Source organism: Esox lucius, chromosome 20 (genome assembly GCF_011004845.1).
Source record: "Esox lucius isolate fEsoLuc1 chromosome 20, fEsoLuc1.pri, whole genome shotgun sequence".
NCBI lineage: Eukaryota > Metazoa > Chordata > Actinopteri > Esociformes > Esocidae > Esox > Esox lucius.
Window position 1 is genome coordinate 8,774,858 of NC_047588.1, and position 22,147 is coordinate 8,797,004.

The window sequence follows — 22,147 nt, forward strand, 5'->3', positions numbered from 1 at the left end:
CAGCCTGTGAATGACTTAGCATTTACTTTGCCATTCTCTTTCCCTCTCTCAGTTTCTTTCTAGGTAGCTACAATGTGAATGGCCAAACCCCTAAAGAAAGCCTCCGTCTATGGCTGAGCTCCACCTCCACCCCACCTGATATGTACTTTGTGGGGTAAGTTCCATCCAGTCCATCCTAGACATTATTATTAGTTAATTCCTCTTTATATCCAACATCCACATAGACAGTGACTGTGCAGCCCCTCCACAGACAGTGACTGTGCAGCCCCTCCACAGACAGTGACTGTGCAGCCCCTCCACAGACAGTGAGTGTGCAGCCCCTCCACATAGACAGTGACTGTGCAGCCCCTCCAAATAGACAGTGACTGTGCAGCCCCTCCACATAGCAGAGGATGAATTAAGTAATTGGCTGTGTTTTGACTCCTAGTTTCTACACAGTACAGCCAGCTCATCCTCTCAGAAGAGCTGGCTCAGAAGTGTGAACATAATTTTCCAGTGTGAGTGCGAGAATGTGCTCTGAAGTTTCGAGTTTGTAAGTGCACACACTTACGAACCTTTTGGCATCAACAGAAAACAGTAGATAATACCTCCCTGTTTTCTACCTGCTGTACATGTGTTGCAGGTTCCAGGAGCTGGACCTGAGCAAGGAGGCTTTCTTCTTTACCGACACGCCCAAAGAGACAGAGTGGCTGAGGGCTGTGTCTGAGAGCCTACACCCAGACGCCAAATACGCCTTAGTAAGGATCCCTACTACCCTTAGATTAAACACTACTGTCCACTTTCACTGTCCTGAATTGTTCCTTATGCTGAGGCACTGATAATGAAATACATGAAGTCTCCCTCCCCCCTTCAAGTAAAAACAGATGCAAGCGTGGGATTGATGAAAAAATTTAAGTAGGGTTGCTTAGTAGTGTTTGTCACAAATATTTGCATTTTGTAGCTTTCAAACAGGGCCTATACATTTAGTTACGGTTACAAACCCCTTGGCTTAACAGTCTAGGGTGGTTGGTACAAGACACATAACATGAATCATGCAAATTATAACAGTGAAAAAGAGCAGTGAGAACAAAAATTTCACAGACAACCAAAACTGCCTTCAAGCACAAAATGTTTATTATAAACACAAAATGTTTATTATAAACACAAAATGTTTATTATAAACACAAGGTAAACAGTTTGGGGAAACAGGGCTGAGCTGAAACCAAGGAACTAAATAATAAAAATAAATACAATAAAAAAAAAAGCTAGTCTTGCCTGCCTCAAGAAATGCTTAGCTAACTAACCACACAAAATACAAAGTGGTCCACCCAGCTCTTGCTAGTGTATTGAGGTGAAGTTTTCACACAGGATACCTGTAGCTATAAACGTCACATTTGTCACTGAGCGTCTCAGTGTTGTCTTGACACATGTTGGCTGGTTTGTGGGTCTGTTAGCCTAGCCACAGCTTGTGCACAGGAAGACTGTTATTTGAATCAAGTTCTTTAAAAAATATTTTATAAAGTGCTTCTACTAAATGTTCCTCTCATCTGTTTGGTAACCGCTAAAGGGGCACCCTCTGACAGTTGACTGTATGTAGATGGCTTCTTTCAACTCGCGGGATGATAACATGTCAGTTTGTCCGTCGTCCTATCGCTGGTTATTATTTAGCACACTTAGCCTGGCACAAGAGTCTGTGAAATGTCTGGTTGTACGGAAACGATGATTCGCACCCTGCTAGGTTGATGACCTTTACAATTGGAATGGTAGCAACTGACATCCTCAGTGTCCCATTAGCTTTAATGCCCCATTATGTCTGTGTTCTTGTTAACCTCTCTGGCGGTAACACTGCTACAAGTATTATGAAGCAGTAATAAATGCATTGTAACTTGTCACGAGTTTGTAAGACTCATTTATAATGTCACCCGGTTATGGGTGAACAGACCTCTCAATCAGTTCTGTTCACTTCCATCAAACTACATCAGAATATATTGATCTATGCCGATTTTGTGTATACTGTATGGCACACTTCTGGTAGATGTCCTGCTATGTGGCCTGGGGAACAACTCTCTGCCAAAGGTGTCCTATCGGTTCTGAAAACCGTGGCGAGTAAACACCTAACAACAGTGAGCACGTGGCGGTGAGTCCTTGACGTTTATTTCCTTGTGTGTGTGTGACATCTGAACCCAGTATGTCACTTCTGCAGGTCAAACTGGTGCGTCTGGTGGGCATCATGCTGCTGTTCTACGTGAAGAAGGAGCATGCTGAGCACATCTCTGAGTTGGAGGCTGAGAACGTTGGCACCGGCATCATGGGAAGAATGGTGTGTGCGAGCGTGTGTGCGTGCCTATCTAGGCATTTAGTTAATTTTTTTCAGTTGGGTATGGAGTCAGGGCTATATGGCATTACCTCTCCTTTTGCATACCTACCAGTGTTTAGAACCCAAGATTGTAGGAACCCGTGGATATGTCTGCAAAACAGATGTCTAACACTGTGGTACTTGGGTCAAATATTGGATGCCTTCTTTTTCTTAATGTCACCCACCTTAAATACAACAGTAAACAACAAGAAGCATTTCTGATTTGACAGGTCTGGGTAAGCCGTGTCCTGTTCAGTACATATTCTTCAGTTAAGTTTCTAATGAACACAACCTTTAGCACAACATTCAAACTTCTCTCCCCTCAGGGAAACAAAGGCGCCGTGGCCATCCGCTTCCGTTTCCACAACTCTGACATCTGCGTGGTGAACTCCCACCTGGCCGCCCATACTGAGGAGTATGAGAGACGTAACCAAGACTACAAAGACATCTGTAGCCGGCTGCTTTTCCGCCAGAATGACCCCACTCTGGCCCCGCTCTCCATCTTGAGGCACAAGTAGGCACAATTCATTGTAGTTATGTTGGGATTTATAATGGTCATGTTCATTAGGGAATGGGCGTTTTTTTTAAATGAGCATTTCTTATTCGATAAGTTAAATATGAAAATGGGCCAGCTAGTTGAAAGCGACCTATCTTCACATGGCTTGTTGAAGTTAAACACTCACCTCGATGACATCACGGCATAAGAACGGAAGCTGGGTATGGTGGCTATAGGAAATAGTTTGTTAGTGCCAGTTTGAATTCAACCAATTCCTCTGGTCAATGTACAGTTTAAAAAATCTATGCCACTGCAACAGATTACTGAATGTATTTTGAAGTGTTTTGGAGTAGTTTTACACTTGCAATGCAGCATTGTGATAGCGGAAAACAAACTGTTTCCATTCATGAATTTGGATGATACTAATAATACTAATTGCAGACTGGGACAGAGCTGAATAATGGATTGTTTGGAAAAAATGACTATGTATTCGGGAATATTGTTTGTTAAGTGGACTTTTAGAAAAATATTTATTTTGAAGTACATTCATTAGGTACACATCCAGAATATAGATATTAAATCACAATTTTATGAATATATATAATATTAAATATTATATATGAATTGCAATTTTTAAACACGGGTAAAACAGAGTAGATTATCTCACTTCTAAAATTAAATCAAGCCTACATAATGTGCTAACTGAATAGAAAAGAAAAACAATTAAGCATGAATGAATTTCGATGTGTAAACGGTTTCTAAGTCATTGTAGTCGTATCTTTCCATTTAATGCCAGGCTGTTTGCTACATTTGTGTCGTTGTCAATAGTTATGCAACTTTTTCTCCCATATCAAATATGTTTGTAGGCACTGACCTTGAAACTGAAATAACAATTAAGGAATTAGTAAATGGACAATTAAGTCCAGTTATTAAACTTAATGAGAAAAATAATTATAAAACTGTAAAGGCAGACTTTTTGTTTGCCATCAATCAGAACATTAAAATACTCATAATTTACTTTAGAAAAGGGTTCCAAAAGAATTCATGAAACACTGTTGGACTATAGAATGTGTCAGTGTGACCACCTGGCAGTCAGGTAAGGACACAATGGCCCCTTTGGCCAAAGAAAAGTACTTGCCACCATGGAATTATGTCTCTCTCGCATCCCACAGAAGATGTGTCTACACCACAGAAGATGTGCCCTTCTTGGACACCAAATTGATGTTTGTAATTAAGTTATGATGTACAGGTTTGTCAGGTTTCATTGGAAGGATGTACCATAGTTTTGTTTTGTTGTGTTAACAGAGCGTCAAAGAATGGAGGCTGGCAATTTCGAAATGGGACATCTCAATATCTCAATTTCAATCATAATTTTATCAATCGTGCAGCCTTACGTTTTGCAAAGAAAAAGGACTTTTCATTATTGGATATTTATTATCAACCAGGTGGTTTGAGACCAGAATGCTGATTGGCTGTGGTATATATTTATACTTGTCAGCTTTGAGAAGTTAACTCTCATTAACAAGGTATTTTTTCACCCACAGAACTGCAGCTCAGTGGAAGTTTTTTGTTCATTACACTATTCTCTGTAAAGTCAAAACAGTGTAGTTAATGAAAATCTCAGGAAATCAACTGCTTATGAAATACTGGAAGCACCACATCGGACACCAAATCCTTACCACAGTTAAAGGCACTTAGATCAAGTAGCTTCCCCATTTGAAATGAACCTTTAGACCACGTCTGCATGCTTTTTATACAGTATTGAGATGCCGCTTTAACGAGCAGGTGTGCCTAATAATGTGGCTGGTGAGTGTAGTTCACTGATTTTCTGTATACTGAATGCATCATGTTGTCTTTGTTAACAGTCTGGTGTTATGGCTGGGAGATCTCAACTACAGGCTAAGTGACCTTGATGTTGACCGTGTGAAGGAATTACTTGTCAAGAAGGATTTTGAAACGCTGCAAAGCTATGACCAGGTAGGTCCTATCAAATTAGTGTTGCATCAAGATGTTTTATATGGCTTACATAATCCTATAAAGATGTCACACTTGTTACTTGGTTGCAAATCCTGTGACTACAATAACTGACTGACTGACGTCAGCGACAAATGGTCATATCTTCCCCGGTGATGATCTGCCTGGCCTCTAATGCAGATCATCTTCAGTTCCTGATTGTCTTCTGCAAGTGAAACAGATGCTCAATTGAATTCAAGTTGGGTCATTGACTTCGCCAGTCAAGAACTTTCCACTTCTTGGCCCAAAACCTCATTGGTTGCTTTAGTGGTATGTTTGTGTTGGTTCATTGCCCTGCTGCAAGGTGAAGTTCCATCCATTGAATTTTGAAGTGTTTAGAACTGCGTAAATAAGATGATATTTCACATAATCAGTGAAGACAAGTGAGCCATTTCCAGTGACAGCCATACAGGCCCAAGCCATAACACTACTTCCAGCATGTTTCACAGATGAGGTGGTAAGCTTTGGTTTATGAGCGGTACCTTCCTTCACACTTTCCTCTTTCCATCAGTCTGTCACAGGTTTATTTATATATAGTTTCTGTCCAGAACTTGACATGTTTTTAATGTGCTTTTCAATAAATTGTAACCTGGCTTTTCTGTTCTAGAGGCTTACCAGTGGTTTCCGTCTTGTGGTAAACTCTGAGGTTTTGCTGGTGTAATATTGGCTTTGTTACTCTTTTAGTCATCTATGACTACATACTTAATTTTCTGGATTCATTTTCTGAAACAGGTTGAAAAGTTTTTTTTCTTCACATTCAAAATCTATTTTGCTGTTGCTGAGCTCACTGTTGCATTTTTGTTTCTTAACAATTAACTATTAACACTACTTAGCTCCTCATGTTGAGATGACCCCAAATGCAAAATTACACACCTAGCCCAGATACAGCTTAGCAGCCAATCGTTCAGGTCCCCAGAAATGTGTTAAAAAGGGCTATAATTCCTACACCGATTTAAATTTTACTGCTCTAAAGTACAGAGCCAATAAACAACTCTCATGTCATCAAAGCGATGTCTATAGCAAAGGTTGGAAGACACATCCCAAATATGTTCCAGGCATTTGCCATTTAAAAAAAGGCATTTGTCATTATAATGTACCCAAGTGGGATTTCAAACATAATTTTTCCTGATATCCCAGTTGAACATGATTTTAACCAGGTCATCAGGAAGGATTAACCAATAAAGTTTGATGAGTTCACCAAATCATAATACCCATTTGGCCTCTGTGGGCATGTCAAATAGACATGTTAATCTAAGACAGAATATGGGTGGGGCAGTATGGACATTGTAACAAGTATATGTGCCAGGGTACGGATTTGCCCATACAATATGTGCTGAGGTACTCTTAAGCATGGGTTTTGGCGTCAGTTTAAAGCACTACAGTGTCACAGAAATATTGGCCATGATCACAAAGAGATACTGTAATAGAATCATGAAAACGCATTGGCAATAAAAAAAAATGTATCTTCTAGAGAAGTGCATGCTTCTGGGATAAGGTCTGTGGAGAAATGGGAAGAGGGCAAGCACTGCACGTGAAGCAGGAATTTGAAAGAAGGGGGCTTCCTCTATTGATTAGATTTGTAAAATGTGGCCTAACTTACAGCATACTAAAGGAACAGCACTTTGGAAACACAATAGTTAACTCCTAGAAATAAGTAAACATCCTAGGGTCTTGTACTGCTGTCACATTACACCCTGGTGATTATGGAAGTTGTCAAGGTGACTGAATAAGAAGGGTTCAATACCAGTCACATTACACCCTGGTAATTATGGAAGTTGTCAAGGTGACTGAATAAGAAGGGTTCAATACCAGTCACATTACACTCTGGTGATTATGGAAGTTGTCAAGGTGACTGAATAAGAAGGGTTCAATACCAGTCACATTACACCCTGGTGATTATGGAAGTTGTCAAGGTGACTGAATAAGAAGGGTTCAATACCAGTCACATTACACCCTGGTGATTATGGAAGTTGTCAAGGTGACTGAATAAGAAGGGTTCAATACCAGTCACATTACACCCTGGTAATTATGGAAGTTGTCAAGGTGACTGAATAAGAAGGGTTCAATACCAGTCACATTACACCCTGGTGATTATGGAAGTTGTCAAGGTGACTTGTGGGTCTGTCATTCTCAGCTGAAGAGGCAGATCGATGAGGAGGCTGTCTTCGTGGGTTTCGAGGAGGGAGACATCGACTTTTTGCCCACTTACAAATACGACACAGGCTCGGACCAATGGGACACAAGGTAACCACTTGTTCATAAATATTTATAATTTTCTATAAAAGTAATGGTAAATATGCTATCAAGTATGGTACATGCGGATGGAATTCATTGTAAGAGCATTACTTAACCTTTTTTAATGTCTTATTTCATTACTTCTTTCTATAACGACACTGTTACATTGTGTAGAATGTGTCTCAGAAATGTTTTGCTGTTACATTTTCACCTTCTCAGTGAAAAGTGTCGTGTGCCAGCGTGGTGCGACCGGATCCTGTGGCGAGGGAAGAATGTGCGACAGCTGCACTACCAGAGTCACATGGGCCTCAGGACCAGTGACCACAAGCCAGTCAGCTCCCTTCTGGAGATAGGAGTGAGAATAAATCATTGTCTTATTTCTCTTTTAAACGTTTACTTCTTACAGACCTTAAGGTTTTGGTTGGTTTATGTTTGGGGTCATGACCTACATGCTTTACTAGGATTGGGATACCTTACCCAGATGTGTGCTTAGAGTTGGGCAAAGCCAAGCACAAACAACAATTAAAATCCTAATGTGTTTGCATAATTCTATTGCACTCTCTGAAGGATGCCTTAATTTTGTCTTGCACCCCATAACCACCATTTGTTGATAGCTAGGCAGTTCATTGTGAACTTTAATAGATTTGGATGACAAGATCTGATGATCTTACCAGGGCCATAAATGTATAGTTTGGCTATGTTGGCACCTGTTGAGCTTATCATTTATCCATTCAGGACTTGTATTTGGGTTCCGATTCAAACTCTGGGAATTCAGTTTTATAGCAGTTACGTGGTTGTACTTTCCCTTGTAACTCATCTATACTGTATATATTGACCTAATCTCTCACCTGCTTTTGTAGATCAAAATGGTCAATGAAGATTCCTACAAGAAGATGTTTGAGGAGATTGTGCGCTCACTGGACAAGATGGAGAATGAATGCATTCCGTCCGTAACCCTGTCCAGACGAGAGGTGAATGGTCCACCCTATCATCCATGCGATTTGTTTACATGGTCTGTGAGTGGTTAGAGACAAAGAATAGGTTCAAATTGCTCTGTACCTCTCCACCTGAATCACACTGAATCCAAATCTCTCTCTCCCTGCCCCAGTTTAATTTCAAAGACGTGAAGTTCATGCAGCACCAGGCAGAGACATTGACCCTCTACAATGACGGCCAGGTCCCATGTCAGTTCGAGTTCATTCAGAAGTTGGATGAGCCCACCTATTGCAAACCCTGGCTCACTGCCAACCCACCCAAGGGCTTCATAGCACAGGGTGAGTGGGAGCATGTTCCTCAAACCATTCCTGAAACATTTTTGCTTTATGGCAGGGCACATTATCCTGCTGAAAGAGGTCAATGCCATCAGGGAGTACCGTTGCTATGAAAGGGTGCACATGATATGTAACAATGCTCAGGTAGGTGGTACATGCCAAAGTAACATCCACATGAATGACAGGACCCAAGGTTTCCCAGCAGAACATTGCTCAAAGCATCACACTGCCTCCGCCAGCTTGCCTCCTTCCCATAGTGCATCCTGGTGCCATGTGTTCTCTAGGTAAGCGATGCACACACACATGGCCATCCACGTGATGTAAAGAAAACATGATTCATCAGACGAGGTCACCTTCTTCCATATCTCCGTGGTCCAGTTCTGATGCTCACATGCCCATTGTAGGCGCTTTTGGCAGTGATGGGTCAGCAGCCCCATACACAACAAACTGCGATGCACTGTGTGTTCTGACAGCTTTCTATCAGTACCAGCGTTAACCTTTTCAGCATATTGAGCTACAGTAGCTCGTCTGTTGGATTGGACCACACAGGCCAGCCTTCACTCCCCACGTGCATCAATGAGCCTTGGCAGCCCGTGACCCTGTCGCCGGTTCACTGCTTTTCCTTCCTTGTACAACTTTTGATAGGAACTGACCACTGCAGACCAGGAACACCCCACAAGGGCTGCAGTTTTGGAGATGCTCTGACCCAGTCATCTAGCCATCATAATTTGGCCCTTGTCAACGTCGCTCAGATCCTTCCGCTTGCTAATTTTCCTGCTTCTAGAACCTCAACTGTGAGGACAGAATGTTCACTTGCAGCCTAATATATCCCACCCACTGACAGGTGCCATGATAACGAGATTATCAGTGTTATTTACTTCACCTGTCAGTGGTCATAATTTTATGGCTGATCTGTGTATTTTATAGAATAATTGTATTATGTGTCTGTTATATTGTTATTGTTTTCTAAAGAAATGAAGCAGCCATGGAGTGATTGGAGTCATTGTTTTCATTATAGGTTCTGTATAGGTATTCGCTAGCCATCTACAGTAATCTTTGTTCAAGTGTACACTTTAGTTCCGTTAATAAATGTTCTGTTTTCCACCTTATTTCAGCAAAAATGTAATGGCGGAGGTAAAACGTTTAATAACGTAATGGTTAAAGACACAGTCTGCCACATAGAAAACCGCGGATCAAAACCAGCCAGGCACAACCATCCCTTCTATTCGTGGGCAGGCTGAACTAGGCATGCCTGGCTCCTTTTTGGGTTTTAAATGAAAAAGGTTATATTTAGGCAAGTTATCTGGCTAACATTTTGTTTCTGGTAGCTAGGATAGCCCTCAGGAGTGGATAGCAATTTAAAGAAGGAGCTGCCACAAACCAAATCATAGCTCTTTTGTTTGAGTGAAAATGTTGCTTTTCCAGCGACAGCATAAAGATGGCAGCAATCACATATTACGTAATTATTTTGCCATTATTTTGCTCTTTTGATATTGTGCCTCAAGTTAAATGTTTATAATACATTTGCAAAATGTTCTTTTTTAAATGTATTTGTTCTTCTAAAATTTGAGATATGGTAATCAGTTCTAATGACCAGACAAAAAGACAAAAAAATTGTAAAACAAACAGTTGCGGATTATGGTGGGACCTAGCTTCAGACATCCACTTGTAGTTAGCAGTCATAGGAGAATACTGGCTTGTAGTTAGTCAACGTCACTCATTTCAAAAGTTTCCACACAACACATGCTAATTAGGGCAGACCATGTACATTAGGGCATGTAATTAAAAGCAAATGCAAGTTGGTCACATCCAGCTAATCCCTTCCTGTCTGGTTTTATTCACTTTCATTTATTTCACTTTCAGTCCCTAATAAACACATCCATATGTGTCTTGTATCTGTCCAACAAGGCGCCAGTGCAGACATCGACTTGGAAGTGTTTGTTAACCGCTCCACCGCTGCCGACCTCAACACTGGCCATCAGCAGATTGAGGACATCCTGGTGCTCCACCTGGAACGTGGCAAGGACTTCTTCCTCTCTGTGTCAGGCAACTACCTCCCCAGCTGCTTCGGTTCATCCATTCAGACCATGTGCCAGCTGAGGGATCCGATCCAGGACATGTCCCTGGAGAGCATCCAGGCCCTGGTGAGTTCAGGACAGCCAGCCGGGGATGTGTTCCTTAGTCCTCAAAGGATTGCAGTAGGTGTCTTTGGCCTCATTATGACCCATACGCTTCCCTGTCAACAAAACTAGGATGTGTTTACTCTCAGGAGCCTGCTTCCCCATTCTTTAAACTCCCATCTTCTGGCACATTCAACGTTGTGGATTTCTAAGCATCAGATGAAATTAGATTCAACTTTGTCATTGAACAGTACAAATAAAGTACATGAGTACAAGTATATGAAATGCAGTTAGCATCTAACCAGAAGTGCAAATAGAAGAGGGCAGAGTAATGTGCAAGTAATAAATATATGTATTAAAAGTGGAATGTATACACTCACCTAAAGGATTATTAGGAACACCTGTTCAGTTTCTCATTAATGCAATTATCTAATCAACCAATCACATGGCAGTTGCTTCAATGCATTTAGGGGTGTGGTCATGGTCAAGACAATATCCTGAACTCCAAATTGAATGTCAGAATGGGAAAGAAAGGTGATTTAAGCAATTTTGAGCGTGGCATGGTTGTTGGTGCCAGACGGGCCGGTCTGAGTATTTCACAATCTGCTCAGTTACTGGGATTTTCACGCACAACCATTTCTAGGGTTTACAAAGAATGGTGTGAAAAGGGAAAAACATCCAGTATGCCGCAGTCCTGTGGGCGAAAATGCCTTGTTGATGCTAGAGGTCAGAGGAGAATGGGCCGACTGATTCAAGCTGATAGAAGAGCAACTTTGACTGAAATAACCACTCGTTACAACCGAGGTATGCAGCAAAGCATTTGTGAAGCCACAACACGCACAGCCTTGAAGCGGATGGGCTACAACAGCAGAAGACCCCACCGGGTACCACTCATCTCCACTACAAATAGGAAAAAGAGGCTACAATTTGCACGAGCTCACCAAAATTGGACAGTTGAACACTGGAAGAAAGTTGCCTGGTCTGATGAGTCTCGATTTCTGTTGAGACATTCAGATGGTAGAGTCAGAATTTGGCGTATACAGAATGAGAACATGGATCCATTATGCCTTGTTACCACTGTGCAGGCTGGTGGTGGTGGTGTAATGGTGTGGGGGATGTTTTCTTGGCACACTCTAGGCCCCTTAGTGCCAATTGGGCATTGTTTAAATGCCACGGCCTACCTGAGCATTGTTTCTGACCATGTCCATCCCTTTATGACCACGATGTACCCATCCTCTTATGACTACTTCCAGCAGGATAATGCACAATGTCACAAAAATCTTTTCAAATTGGTTTCTTAAACATGACAATGAGTTCACTGTACTGAAATGGCCCCCACAGTCACCAGATCTCAACCCAATCTTTGGGATGTGGTGGAACGGGAGCTTCGTGCCCTGGATGTGCATCCCACAATTCTCCATCAACTGCAAGATGCTATCCTATCAATATGGGCCAACATTTCTAAAGAATGCTTTCAGCACCTTGTTGAATCAATGCCACATAGAATTAAGGCAGTTCTGAAGGCGAAAGGGGGTCAAACACAGTATTAGTATGGTGTTCCTAATAATCCTTTAGGTGAGTGTAGATGTGCAATGAAGGCGAATGCAGTACAAATAGCAATACTAAATGTGCAATTGAGGCAAATACCGGAGGGCAGAAAATTTACAAGTGGCAATTCTAAATGGTATGTTTAGTGATTGGTCAGAGTTCACAGAGTTCTCTGGGTCACAGAGTTAAGCAGGGTTACAGTAAATGGAAAGAGACTGTTCCAGAGCCTGCTAGTGCAGAATGAAGAGACCTGTACTGACCTGCCCGATGGTAGGAGGGCTAACAGTTTGTGGCATCGGAATGAAGGGTCCCTGATGATCCCGCACGCCCTGTGTGGACACCATTTGCACTGGAGGTCTACGATGGCTGAGTGTAAGCTATGCTCTGGCTGAAGGGCATTTCTCCCCCTCAAGGGTTGTGAAGCCCTTGAAGGGGAGTACAGACTATGAGTTGAGAATAAATGAGCACAACAGATGATCCTTGCCTGGAAATGTCTCTCTCTTATGGGTTTTATTGTCATACAGGAATGACTTCCCCGGACGAAAACCATTGAAAATGAAAGTGCCCTGAGGAGATTAGTGTTCTGTTAATAAATGTGCTTGATTTTGTTTCCTGTAAATACACAATTATCTTGGTATGATCAGTAAGTGCTCATGTTGAACTGGCTTTAGTTTGTATGCCCATATTTAACTGAAATTCAACTTGAGACATTTCCAAGAGATAGAGAGCAAAGTCTTTGGAAGCTTTCGGTATAGCACCCTGTAGTCGTTGTGAACGGTTTGCTTTGTTGTTGGCTTTCAATGAGCCAAACAGGAGATACTGTAGGTATCTGAAGTGGGTAGCCAAGCTGGGAATTACTCATTGGCCAAAAACATACCGTTGCCAGGGGATAATGTCCACATCGGAATTAGCATTGCAAAACAGCACACTGTCCTGTTCAATAGACTCCAGAACAATTCTCTGAAGCCTTTGCCTTGTGTTTGATCTCACCCATTGGTGAGATTGAATAAAAAATGTTCACTTTTCCATAAGTAACAATGACATGTGCAGGATTTATATTTGCTTTTATTTATGGCATTTTATGAAAGAGCTTTTTTTAATGAAAGAGCATTTTCAGGTTTTCTGAAAGAGCTGTGGGCTGGAATTGAACCCCTGCTAAACTGGGCCACCAGAGGGACGTCTTAGATCGCCAGACCACCCCTGGTCACTGCCATGTACAACACAAAACCCTATTTGCTTAAATGCCTTTTCTTTTTTCCGTATAACTGAAGACATCATCAGGCGATGAGAACAGCACTTTAATCATCGATAAGCCTCTGGACATCCCTAAAGAGTTGTGGCAGATGGTGGACCACCTGTACCGCAATGCTACCAAACAGGTCAGGACCCACTGAAATATGTTACCCTATTTACATTACAGAGCTAAACCAAGCGGAGTTTTATTCGGTTGCCCTGGGTAAGTTGTTTTGTCTGTGAAATTAAGTTGCTGGAACTGAATTTCACAGACATAAAATCTTCTGATTTCCAAATGAATCTCATTCATCACGCCATCCCAGAAGAGTGAAAAGTAGGAATGTTTGGGAACTCTCTCTGGCAACCACCAATGGGCTGGAACGGAATTACTCAACAAACCAGTTTTTGGGAAATCTTTAATGCCCCACTTTATCAAACTTCCTGACTCACTAAATGTTTAGGTTAGAATGAAGAAATTTAGTTGTTGGTATATAAGCGTCAAGTTGCATAATACTCTACTGTGTTGACTTGAATACATCCCTGCCACAGTGTATCAGGCTACTTGATAGAGCTAGGACAATGTTGAAAGACACTGGCCACTTATCACAGACATTTTATGGATATCATAAAGTAGCTGTATAAGAAAAACTTTTGATAACACTGGTGACAATCAGTAGAGCCTTATTCAAATAAACATTCAAATATATGTTCTTTTTAGCTGCAGTTTTTTTTAAATGCTAATGGATGGTCAACAATGCATACTTCACCACAGTATGCATTGTTCCCCATCTCTACTAGTTGGGTCTCTCCTGATCAGCTGGAATGCTGTTGTCTTTATCATGGTACTACCCCCTGTGAGCATACAATCCATGTCCTTAGACCAGCACCTAGACCCAGAATGGTCCAGTATAGTCTAAATGGATTCTGAGTCTAGCTATATAGCAACATTTTGCTAAAAACTGCTGAAGGAATACTGTGTTGCCTAGTTATGAGGGGTGGTTAAATGCTGTATAAAAAGAGCCGGAATATGCCTGGACAGCTATCTAGAATATAGGCTTGTACTTAGAGTAGATCAATTAAATTACCATTTTCCTCTATTTCTAGGCGGAGTTATTTCAACAACCTGGGCTCCGCAGTGAATTTCAGGAGATAAGGGACTGCCTTGACACTGGCATGCCAGACTCGCTTCGTATCCTTCACTACTGACTTGATTTTCCTTATGTCCTTAAACAGTTAGGGAATGTAAGTTTATTAAGAAAACATAAAAAAAAAAATTTTTTTTTGTTTTGTTTATGTTCTCTTCAGTTGTTTGCAGCATTATTTATTCTGGGGACCACCAGATCACAGTCAATAGCTTGAGGACCACCTTTTGCAGAGTAGCATAATTTATTTTACTTTAAATATCTTGCGGCTCAAATGACTTATCAGTAAGCGATACAAGCCTATTGTCATTATATAAGTTAATGTCAAAGTTAAACTGCTGAATAATACCCTTAATACTCCCAACTGTTATTTGTGGAATAAAAATAACACTTTTGCAGACTACCTGAAGCACCTCTCTGGACCACAAGGGGTCCATGGAACTCTGAGCCTGGACATATGAGTTTAATTCTGTTTACTCTGTAATTTCTAAGTGGTTTATGTCCCTTGACCTATGTTGACCAATAGCTGGCAGTAACCACTCTGTGGCAGAAGCACTTCTCCTCTTCCTCGATGCCCTCCCAGAGCCAGTGGTCCCCTTTTCCCTCTACCAGCAATGCCTGGAGTGCTGCTCCAATCCCAGTCAGTGTAAAAAGGTCAGTACAAATTCAACTCACCCTATAAAAGTAGCCAATATTACTTTTCATGTATGTAATGATTGTCTGCATTTCTAGCTTGTTTTCATAAGGCACCAAACAGACTAGAACAAGGTAGGGCTACCTGTTCTTGCCCAATGACAGATGTTTGTTAATATTAGGGATATCTATTAACTGTAATTTTTCTTCCTCAGGTTGTATCCTGTCTACCTCAGTGCCATAAAAACGTTTTTAACTACCTAGCAGCTTTTCTCCGGGAGTTGCTGAAGCATTCTGCATACAATAGCCTGGATGTCAACATTTTAGGTGAGCTGAATAAGGGAACTTTGGTTTTGCACTGAACAATTTGTTTATATTCTTGTCTTGAATTATTTGTTATTGATGTATCCGATGTGTTCTGTGCATGTGACTCCAACTTGCATCTTGAAACATTTTGGGGGTTTTCCGCTTTTAATGGATGAAGTAGGAGATAGGAGAGCATGTGCTGAAATGGCAGTAGGCCGGTGTCATACCCGTGCTGCAGCAGAATGTGTACTGAGCAACCCCAAGCCCCCCCCCCCCCCCAGCCTAACTACAATAAAAATAATAAAATAAATCGACAACATATTGAAGGTCGGGGATAATCCCTCAAGACCAGAGGGCTTGCTGGTAGACAAGCAGCTTCCATATAGTCTCCATATGCAACTTTTATCCCAGCCATTACATTTTTGCTAGAATAACATGGTCATCAGAATACTTGAAGCCAGTGAGGTTTTTGTCTATCCTGAACAAATCCTACTTCATTCTGTCGGAGGCGTGGATAGAACACTGGTCGCCCGCATGGAAGTCTGCATCTCTAACTACTGCGCAATTTAACAAGGATAGTCAGTCACTCAGTAAGAGACATTCGCTCTTCTTGGCCAGCTCTGCTTATGCAGTCAAGCCAAAAAAAACAGAACTTTAATAAAAAAATGAAATTGGGGAAAAAAAGGTATTTAGAGAAATGCTAATAACATGAGTGCGGTACTTGCAGTCATACACCAAGGATGTGGTGAAAAGTTCCTGGGGAAAGGGATCAGAATGTGCCTGTTTGAGAAAGAAAAACTAAGTTTTATATGCAACGTTTTGCATAAGATCTTCCATTTGTTTCTGTGTCACTTTGAAATAGAACAACACACAAATTACATGACAACAGAATGGATATTTTACACTGCATGCAAATGGCTATGCAGTCTTGATATTCTGACCAGAAGACAGTATTCTTTCTGTAATATGATACATAGTTTATTTCTGGCTCTCAAAGGCAATTTACCATTTATGTAAAGCTATTGTAATCCAATACAACATACTGAATTAGTAGTACTTAAAGCTGAATCACTTGAGTTCACTTTTGCCCTTTTTTCCTCCGTCACTTATTTTACTGACGTTCCTCTTATCATCCCTCGCAGCCACCATTTTTGCTGCCTTGCTACTGAGGTCTCCTGGGAAGCAGGACCTTGCAGAGAAGAGGAAGACCCAAGAGTTCTTTCAGCATTTCCTTATCCTGGATCTCTCCTGAATATGAGTGTTCTGCACACCATTAGAATTTATTTTTAACAATGTACAGCTCAGTATTTGTAATACATGTAATAAGTTCTTATTCATATAGATGGCTCTTTGTATAGGCATGCACAAAATCAAGTCAAATTCAAAACTGTCTTTTGGATTTGAAACCAACTGTTTGACAAGCAGTGTTTAACCCTTAAGCTGTTAATGCACAGCTTTTATTTTATCAATGAGCAGCTCTAGTGAACTGACCTTTTTTATGTATATTTACAATTTTATTTAAAGAATTTGTATTGTGCTGTTTTATGAAGGCAAAACAGCTTATTGTTCTTTTATATATAAAAGCATTTGAAACTTGTCGTTTTGTGTTTTATATGGAAATTATGGATTGTCATACACCCACTGTCACATTTGTTTTTGATGTGGTAATGTGGATATTGATACTAATTATGAATTACAGTACGATCAAGAGTTAAGTAGTAGCTTTATGATGTGTAGTTCAGTAGCTTGGATTTCAATAACATAAGTTACACATAGGGTGTGTACACTTCCCAAAATGCACCACTAGGGGGAGACTGAAATATGACGTTTATATTTAATCATGGTACCGCTAGGGAGGAGATGGGAAGAAAGTGCTAAGCAACCCGAAACATAAAACCAGTCGGCATTTTCTCTGCACCGGTAAATGTTTTCTTTATAACAGTCTTGCAGTTGAACATAGTAATGTTTGTAATGGCGACCTATGAGTTGACAAGGTGAACATACAAAACCTAGTAATGAGCCACGTAACTAACGCTTTGGCTGGCTAGCTAGTGTTACCCTGGCTGACGCGACCCAGCGAGAGAGGTTAAGAAGATGCCTGATTTTATGGCTACAGTAGTTAGCCACTAACGTTCGGCAACTCGAAAGCGAACTAACCAGAAAAGACCCTACTGTTGGTGTTTCTACTGCAGGGTTGGTAATATCCGCCGACAATTTAATAGGTTGATTATTTTAAAGTCAACTAGCTAGCTAACGTTTGTCTTAAATGTGAATAAACGTCAGGGGCTAGCTAATGTTTGACACTTGAAGCGTTAGCTACGTCAAGCCAGTTAGCTACCACATGCTAATACAGTTATAGTTTTAAGCTAATATTGTCAAAATGCTATTGTATGTTCTTAATAGCTAATATAGCTATCTCCAAATGTTATGTTCCAATTTAGGTAGCTAGTTATTGTAGCTAACGTGGAGAACGTTGGTTAGCAAGTTCCTGTACATTAAAATCGATTAAAGCCAGCTAACTCTGTTAGACTGTTATTTGTAGTTATCTATGGTAAGCTTTTCTATTATACGTCTCTTGTTATTAGGTTGGAAGTTGTGTTGATCTTGCAACGCTAACGTTAGCTGCCTAGCTAACTATTCAAATATGCCTTCCCACAGCCGTGCACGCGCCGTATGCAGGCTTGCTTGCCTTGGCTTGTCAGACGAAATCAAAGATGATGAATGTGACATTACATTTTTGACATTACATTTCCCGAAAGTTTTTTTTTAAGGTTACTTGTATTTTATGTAATCCTAGGTTACACCAAAGGTAGTTTAAAATAAAACTAATTCCTACCATGATAATCAACTTTTGCTGGTCACCTCACTTGCACCATTGGGCTGGCATGCGGTCTGGTGACTGTGCTGTCAAAGGCAACATGAAAGTTCTAGAACTTTATTGGTGGCAAGATCGGCGATTTTACAGTCTCTGCTTCACCATTCGGGCGATATCAGATTGAGTTGCCATTTTTTAGCTACCTTCTTTTTCTTGTAAATTTTGTGACTTTGCCTACTGTTGAGCTGGCTAGTTAAATGGCTCAAATATACACTAGCACTTTCATAATTGTGACATTTCCAAGAATTAGCCTTGGTCAATGCATTTCTACATCTAATCTCTGTTTTGTAGTTTTGACCGCAAGATTTGTTGCTTTACCTGTTTAGCGGCACATTGCCCACTGTGGACGAATGTGTTAAAAGTGCATTTTTTTTGGCGTCGCCGAACGGTACCCAGTAAATTATTGAATCAAGTTGTTAGATACCATCGCCCCTTCGAGAATCAGAAGGTGTATGCTTACGTACAAGTTCCGTGTTATTTCCTGTCTGCAGCGGAATGCTTCCCAATTACTGCGATGTTACTGATTAGCAAGACAAGCATGTGTGAAAGAGTCAGGTGTATGCAGTAAAAGAGTCAGTCTGGATTGTTTGTTTAGGAGTGGCATTGTGTGTTAGTATTGAACAATTAGCAAGACTGACGTTCATTCACTTTCTAGGGCACTGCTCGGCAATGCAAATGACACCCTGGCAGCCGTTAACAGATAAGATACTATCCAAACTGGATACATTCGTTGCTAAGAGTTACAGTCCTCGCCAGAGTACACACATCATGCATATTCCCTATGCAACACCCTAAGATTGAACGTTACTGTTCAAATAAATGTACTCTCACGTTATAACTATGTGACGGCAAGCTGAGCTGGACTACCTCTAAACCTTTTTACTACATTATTGACCAAAAGTTGGGTTGTATACTATTCGACGTAAGGGTATCAACCCAGTAACTCCTGTGTGAATCTATCCAACATTTACAGATTTGGTGATTATGTAATTCAAGACATGTTTGAAGTGATTGTTTATCTGTCATGACTCATCTGTGAGCAACCGCAATTTTTCTGCTGTTTCAACTTCTACTTAATGTAATTTACATTCTTCAGCTTTCATCTTTCATTATACTCAAAAACAGTTTGCTATAGTAATCAGCTGTGATTTATTGTGAGATATTAGGTTTTGATTACTGGCAAAAAGGAATAAAACGTGATTTGTTGTTTGTTGCCCCAAGTGTTGTCTATATACATTGTGGTGGATAATGTTTAATAATAATGTTTTCTGTTAGTGTGTTTTTTTTATTTGAGCATGGATTGTTATTACAACTTAAGCAGTGCATTTCAGGTTATAAATGCAAGATATTAACTGTTTATATCCTCTTTAGGTGCCTCCTTACTGTAGCCAGGTTTGTTTCTAGAACAACAGTTGTCAATGGCTTAAAATAGCTACTCTGCATTGTCTGAGTGCCCCTTGAAAAACCAAATTACTTCCTCAATAAATTTGCCTCTTGCTATGTGAAATATTAGCCTCAATTGTAAGTCTGTTGTTTTGTGTGTCCCCTCACTTTCCTGTTGACTCTAGCTTGAGAGTCACTTAGGCCTTCCCTGAAAGCCTTCCCCAGTTCTGTCTTTGGCCAGATAGCTGCAGGGTCAGCCTTGGTCATTGGTTTTAGTCATTGCAGGGAATCATTATTGGTTCGTTCATTCGTTACTGGCTCTAGAACAGGGTTTCCCAACCTTCCTTTCTCTGCACGACTCAAAGCCACCGCCCTTACATTGGTAAATTTACACTATTTTCTTCTGTACAGGAATAAATAATTACGCCATCATCTGTGCACATCCACCACCGCCAGAGCGGTGGCCAGCATTGCCGGGACCATGAGCGAACATGGACCTCGCAAGGAGGCATCCTTGTATTTCCAAGTAGAGTTGGACCGCCTCGGGCGTGGCGATAAAGACAACGAAGACAAGATGGCACACTACGATGATGACGACAAAGATGAAGATGAGGACCTGATGTCAGCGCCCTCATCCTCCTCGGGCTCCCGTGTCTTTGACCGCACCACGGTGCTCATCGAGCAGGACCCGATACGACTGGACGAGGAGGGCGAGGAGGATCACGGCCACTGTGCGGGGGACGACGACGGGGGGGCATTCCTGGTCGACGGCGACCTGGACGAGGAGGAGGAGGGCTCGTTAACTTACATGGCCGATCAGGACAGCATGTCGCAGGGTTATGTGCACCACACCATCTCGCCAGACCAGATCCAGTTCATCATTAACCCCGGGTCCATGTCTATGCCACGCAACATCGAGGGGGCCACTCTGACCCTGCACTCGGAGTGTCCGGAGACTAAGCAGAGAGAGGTATGTCTCTCAAATGCATTGTATTGCACTCTATGGAGGTTTCAGTGCTGGTTTGGAGATCAGTGCGTTGCCTGCCTGAATGTACTCATCCTCAAAACCAATCAGTGTTCCCTTCTGCAAGACACTGCCAAGTATTGATTAAAAAATATGGGATGCAAAATGTTTGTGCAAACTTGAATGATTAAAACCAGATTTAAAATATGTAGAAACTGCTTACAACTACTATTACGTTTTGAACTGCATAATTTGCTAGTGAAAGGTTTTGAGTGCAAACATACCTTTTTCCATGCTCTGGATCTGATTTATGAATCTAGCCTGCGTTACAGTGTGACAATGATATCATCAGGCACTGGTGCTCTGAGTTAGCATTAATTAAAAACAGAAGAATGTAATGGTTGCCATCCTATGGGCTTGTTCTAACCAGAATAGGAAGGAGTTCTCTGTACAATCCCTCTGCATTCTCTGTACAATCGTGGCAACTCAACTTCGCTAAAGTGCTTGCGGCTTGGTATCAAATATCTCGGATCAAGGGTTTTGATCAAGTCTTGAAACCCCTTCTTTTCCACGGTGTAAACTGGCGCCATGTCTTTACAGATATACTTAGTAATGGCCTGTGTTATTTCTTTCTATCTCTTTGAGCTTTTTTCATATGAGATGCCTTTAGTAAAAGATTCGGCCAAACTAGTTTGAATCTGAGGTGATTGCATTGTTTTAGCATTGGAGGTTGACGGACCGCTTGATGTTTGGCACATCTTTTGGCTTTCATGATATTCATGTGCGTGTTTCATTTTGAGGCGATGAAATAAATTACTTGTGCTACCGCTGCTAGTGGGCACATTAGCTCTACATAATTTGCAAATCACCTTTTTCTGGTCGTTGTCAGATTTTGCAAACCCAAACCATGTCCACACAACAGATGTCGCACCTCTTTTAATAACAAGTTGCTCCTCCTGCTTGGGATTGCTTTGTGGGTCCTCCTCATGTGCTCGTTCATCTTTCTCCATGTTTCAAACGTGCAAATTCAAACACGCAAACTCGCAGCTTCTTGATCAGTCTCATGTGGAGCCGCAGCGTCTCGTTCAGTGTCACGCACATTGCACGTGAGTTAACCACGCCCACTTATTTGCATTTCGTTGTATACACAGAATAAAAAAAATACACTTCTTAATAAAAATTAGCTTAATCGTTTAAGTGTTACTGTTAATGTTCTCAAATGTAATCAGGTTGCTAAGGTTCATAGCTGCTTGTGTAATCAGTAATAGCTGATAGCAAAGGTGAAGAAAATGTAATTTAATTGAGAATGTACTCAATTGAGATGTTACCTGACACTTGCATTCCTGCTCATTTCTCTTCTGCTGCTGCAGCTTAAAAATATCAACAGCTGAAAAGTCACATAAAATATTTATACATTTGTCTTGCTGACGCTGTATTAACGACTAGTTATTCTTCACTAGTACATACAAACAATAGCACAATGAGCTCAGTAACGTTAATAACACCACCAGATTATCAATACACCAAGCAAATGCAAATCATGTTTATTTAATAAGATTGGGAAGCCCATTTTCGTTAAATGACTTTCACGTT

General features: G+C 41.1%; 2 protein-coding genes across 5 annotated transcripts in view; both read left to right on the forward strand.

Annotated features, from left to right (window-relative positions):
• Window positions 1-16,926, forward strand: part of inpp5b (inositol polyphosphate-5-phosphatase B) — a 31,530-nt gene extending 14,604 nt beyond the window's left edge. For both annotated transcript variants that reach the window (XM_020041376.3, XM_013139493.4), the window contains 15 exons: window positions 53-154; window positions 623-737; window positions 2,183-2,299; window positions 2,662-2,849; window positions 4,697-4,808; window positions 6,979-7,088; window positions 7,299-7,434; window positions 7,940-8,050; window positions 8,188-8,353; window positions 10,259-10,494; window positions 13,290-13,397; window positions 14,356-14,440; window positions 14,920-15,047; window positions 15,242-15,353; window positions 16,475-16,926. In XM_020041376.3, the coding sequence (XP_019896935.3) occupies window positions 53-154; window positions 623-737; window positions 2,183-2,299; window positions 2,662-2,849; window positions 4,697-4,808; window positions 6,979-7,088; window positions 7,299-7,434; window positions 7,940-8,050; window positions 8,188-8,353; window positions 10,259-10,494; window positions 13,290-13,397; window positions 14,356-14,440; window positions 14,920-15,047; window positions 15,242-15,353; window positions 16,475-16,584 (1,936 nt within the window). In that variant the 3' untranslated portion in view covers window positions 16,585-16,926. The remainder of the gene's footprint in view (window positions 1-52; window positions 155-622; window positions 738-2,182; window positions 2,300-2,661; window positions 2,850-4,696; window positions 4,809-6,978; window positions 7,089-7,298; window positions 7,435-7,939; window positions 8,051-8,187; window positions 8,354-10,258; window positions 10,495-13,289; window positions 13,398-14,355; window positions 14,441-14,919; window positions 15,048-15,241; window positions 15,354-16,474) is intronic.
• Window positions 16,927-17,152: 226 nt separating this feature from the next.
• Window positions 17,153-22,147, forward strand: part of mtf1 (metal-regulatory transcription factor 1) — a 32,144-nt gene continuing 27,149 nt past the window's right edge. The window contains exons 1-2 of one of the 3 annotated variants that reach the window (XM_029115523.2): window positions 17,153-17,252; window positions 20,002-20,560. In XM_029115523.2, coding sequence (XP_028971356.2) covers window positions 20,072-20,560 — 489 coding nt within the window. In that variant the 5' untranslated portion in view covers window positions 17,153-17,252; window positions 20,002-20,071. Of the gene's footprint in view, window positions 17,253-17,304; window positions 17,327-17,356; window positions 17,526-20,001; window positions 20,561-22,147 lie in introns of those variants that run through there. The other 2 variants (XM_034288773.1, XM_029115524.2) reach the window with 2 other exon arrangements.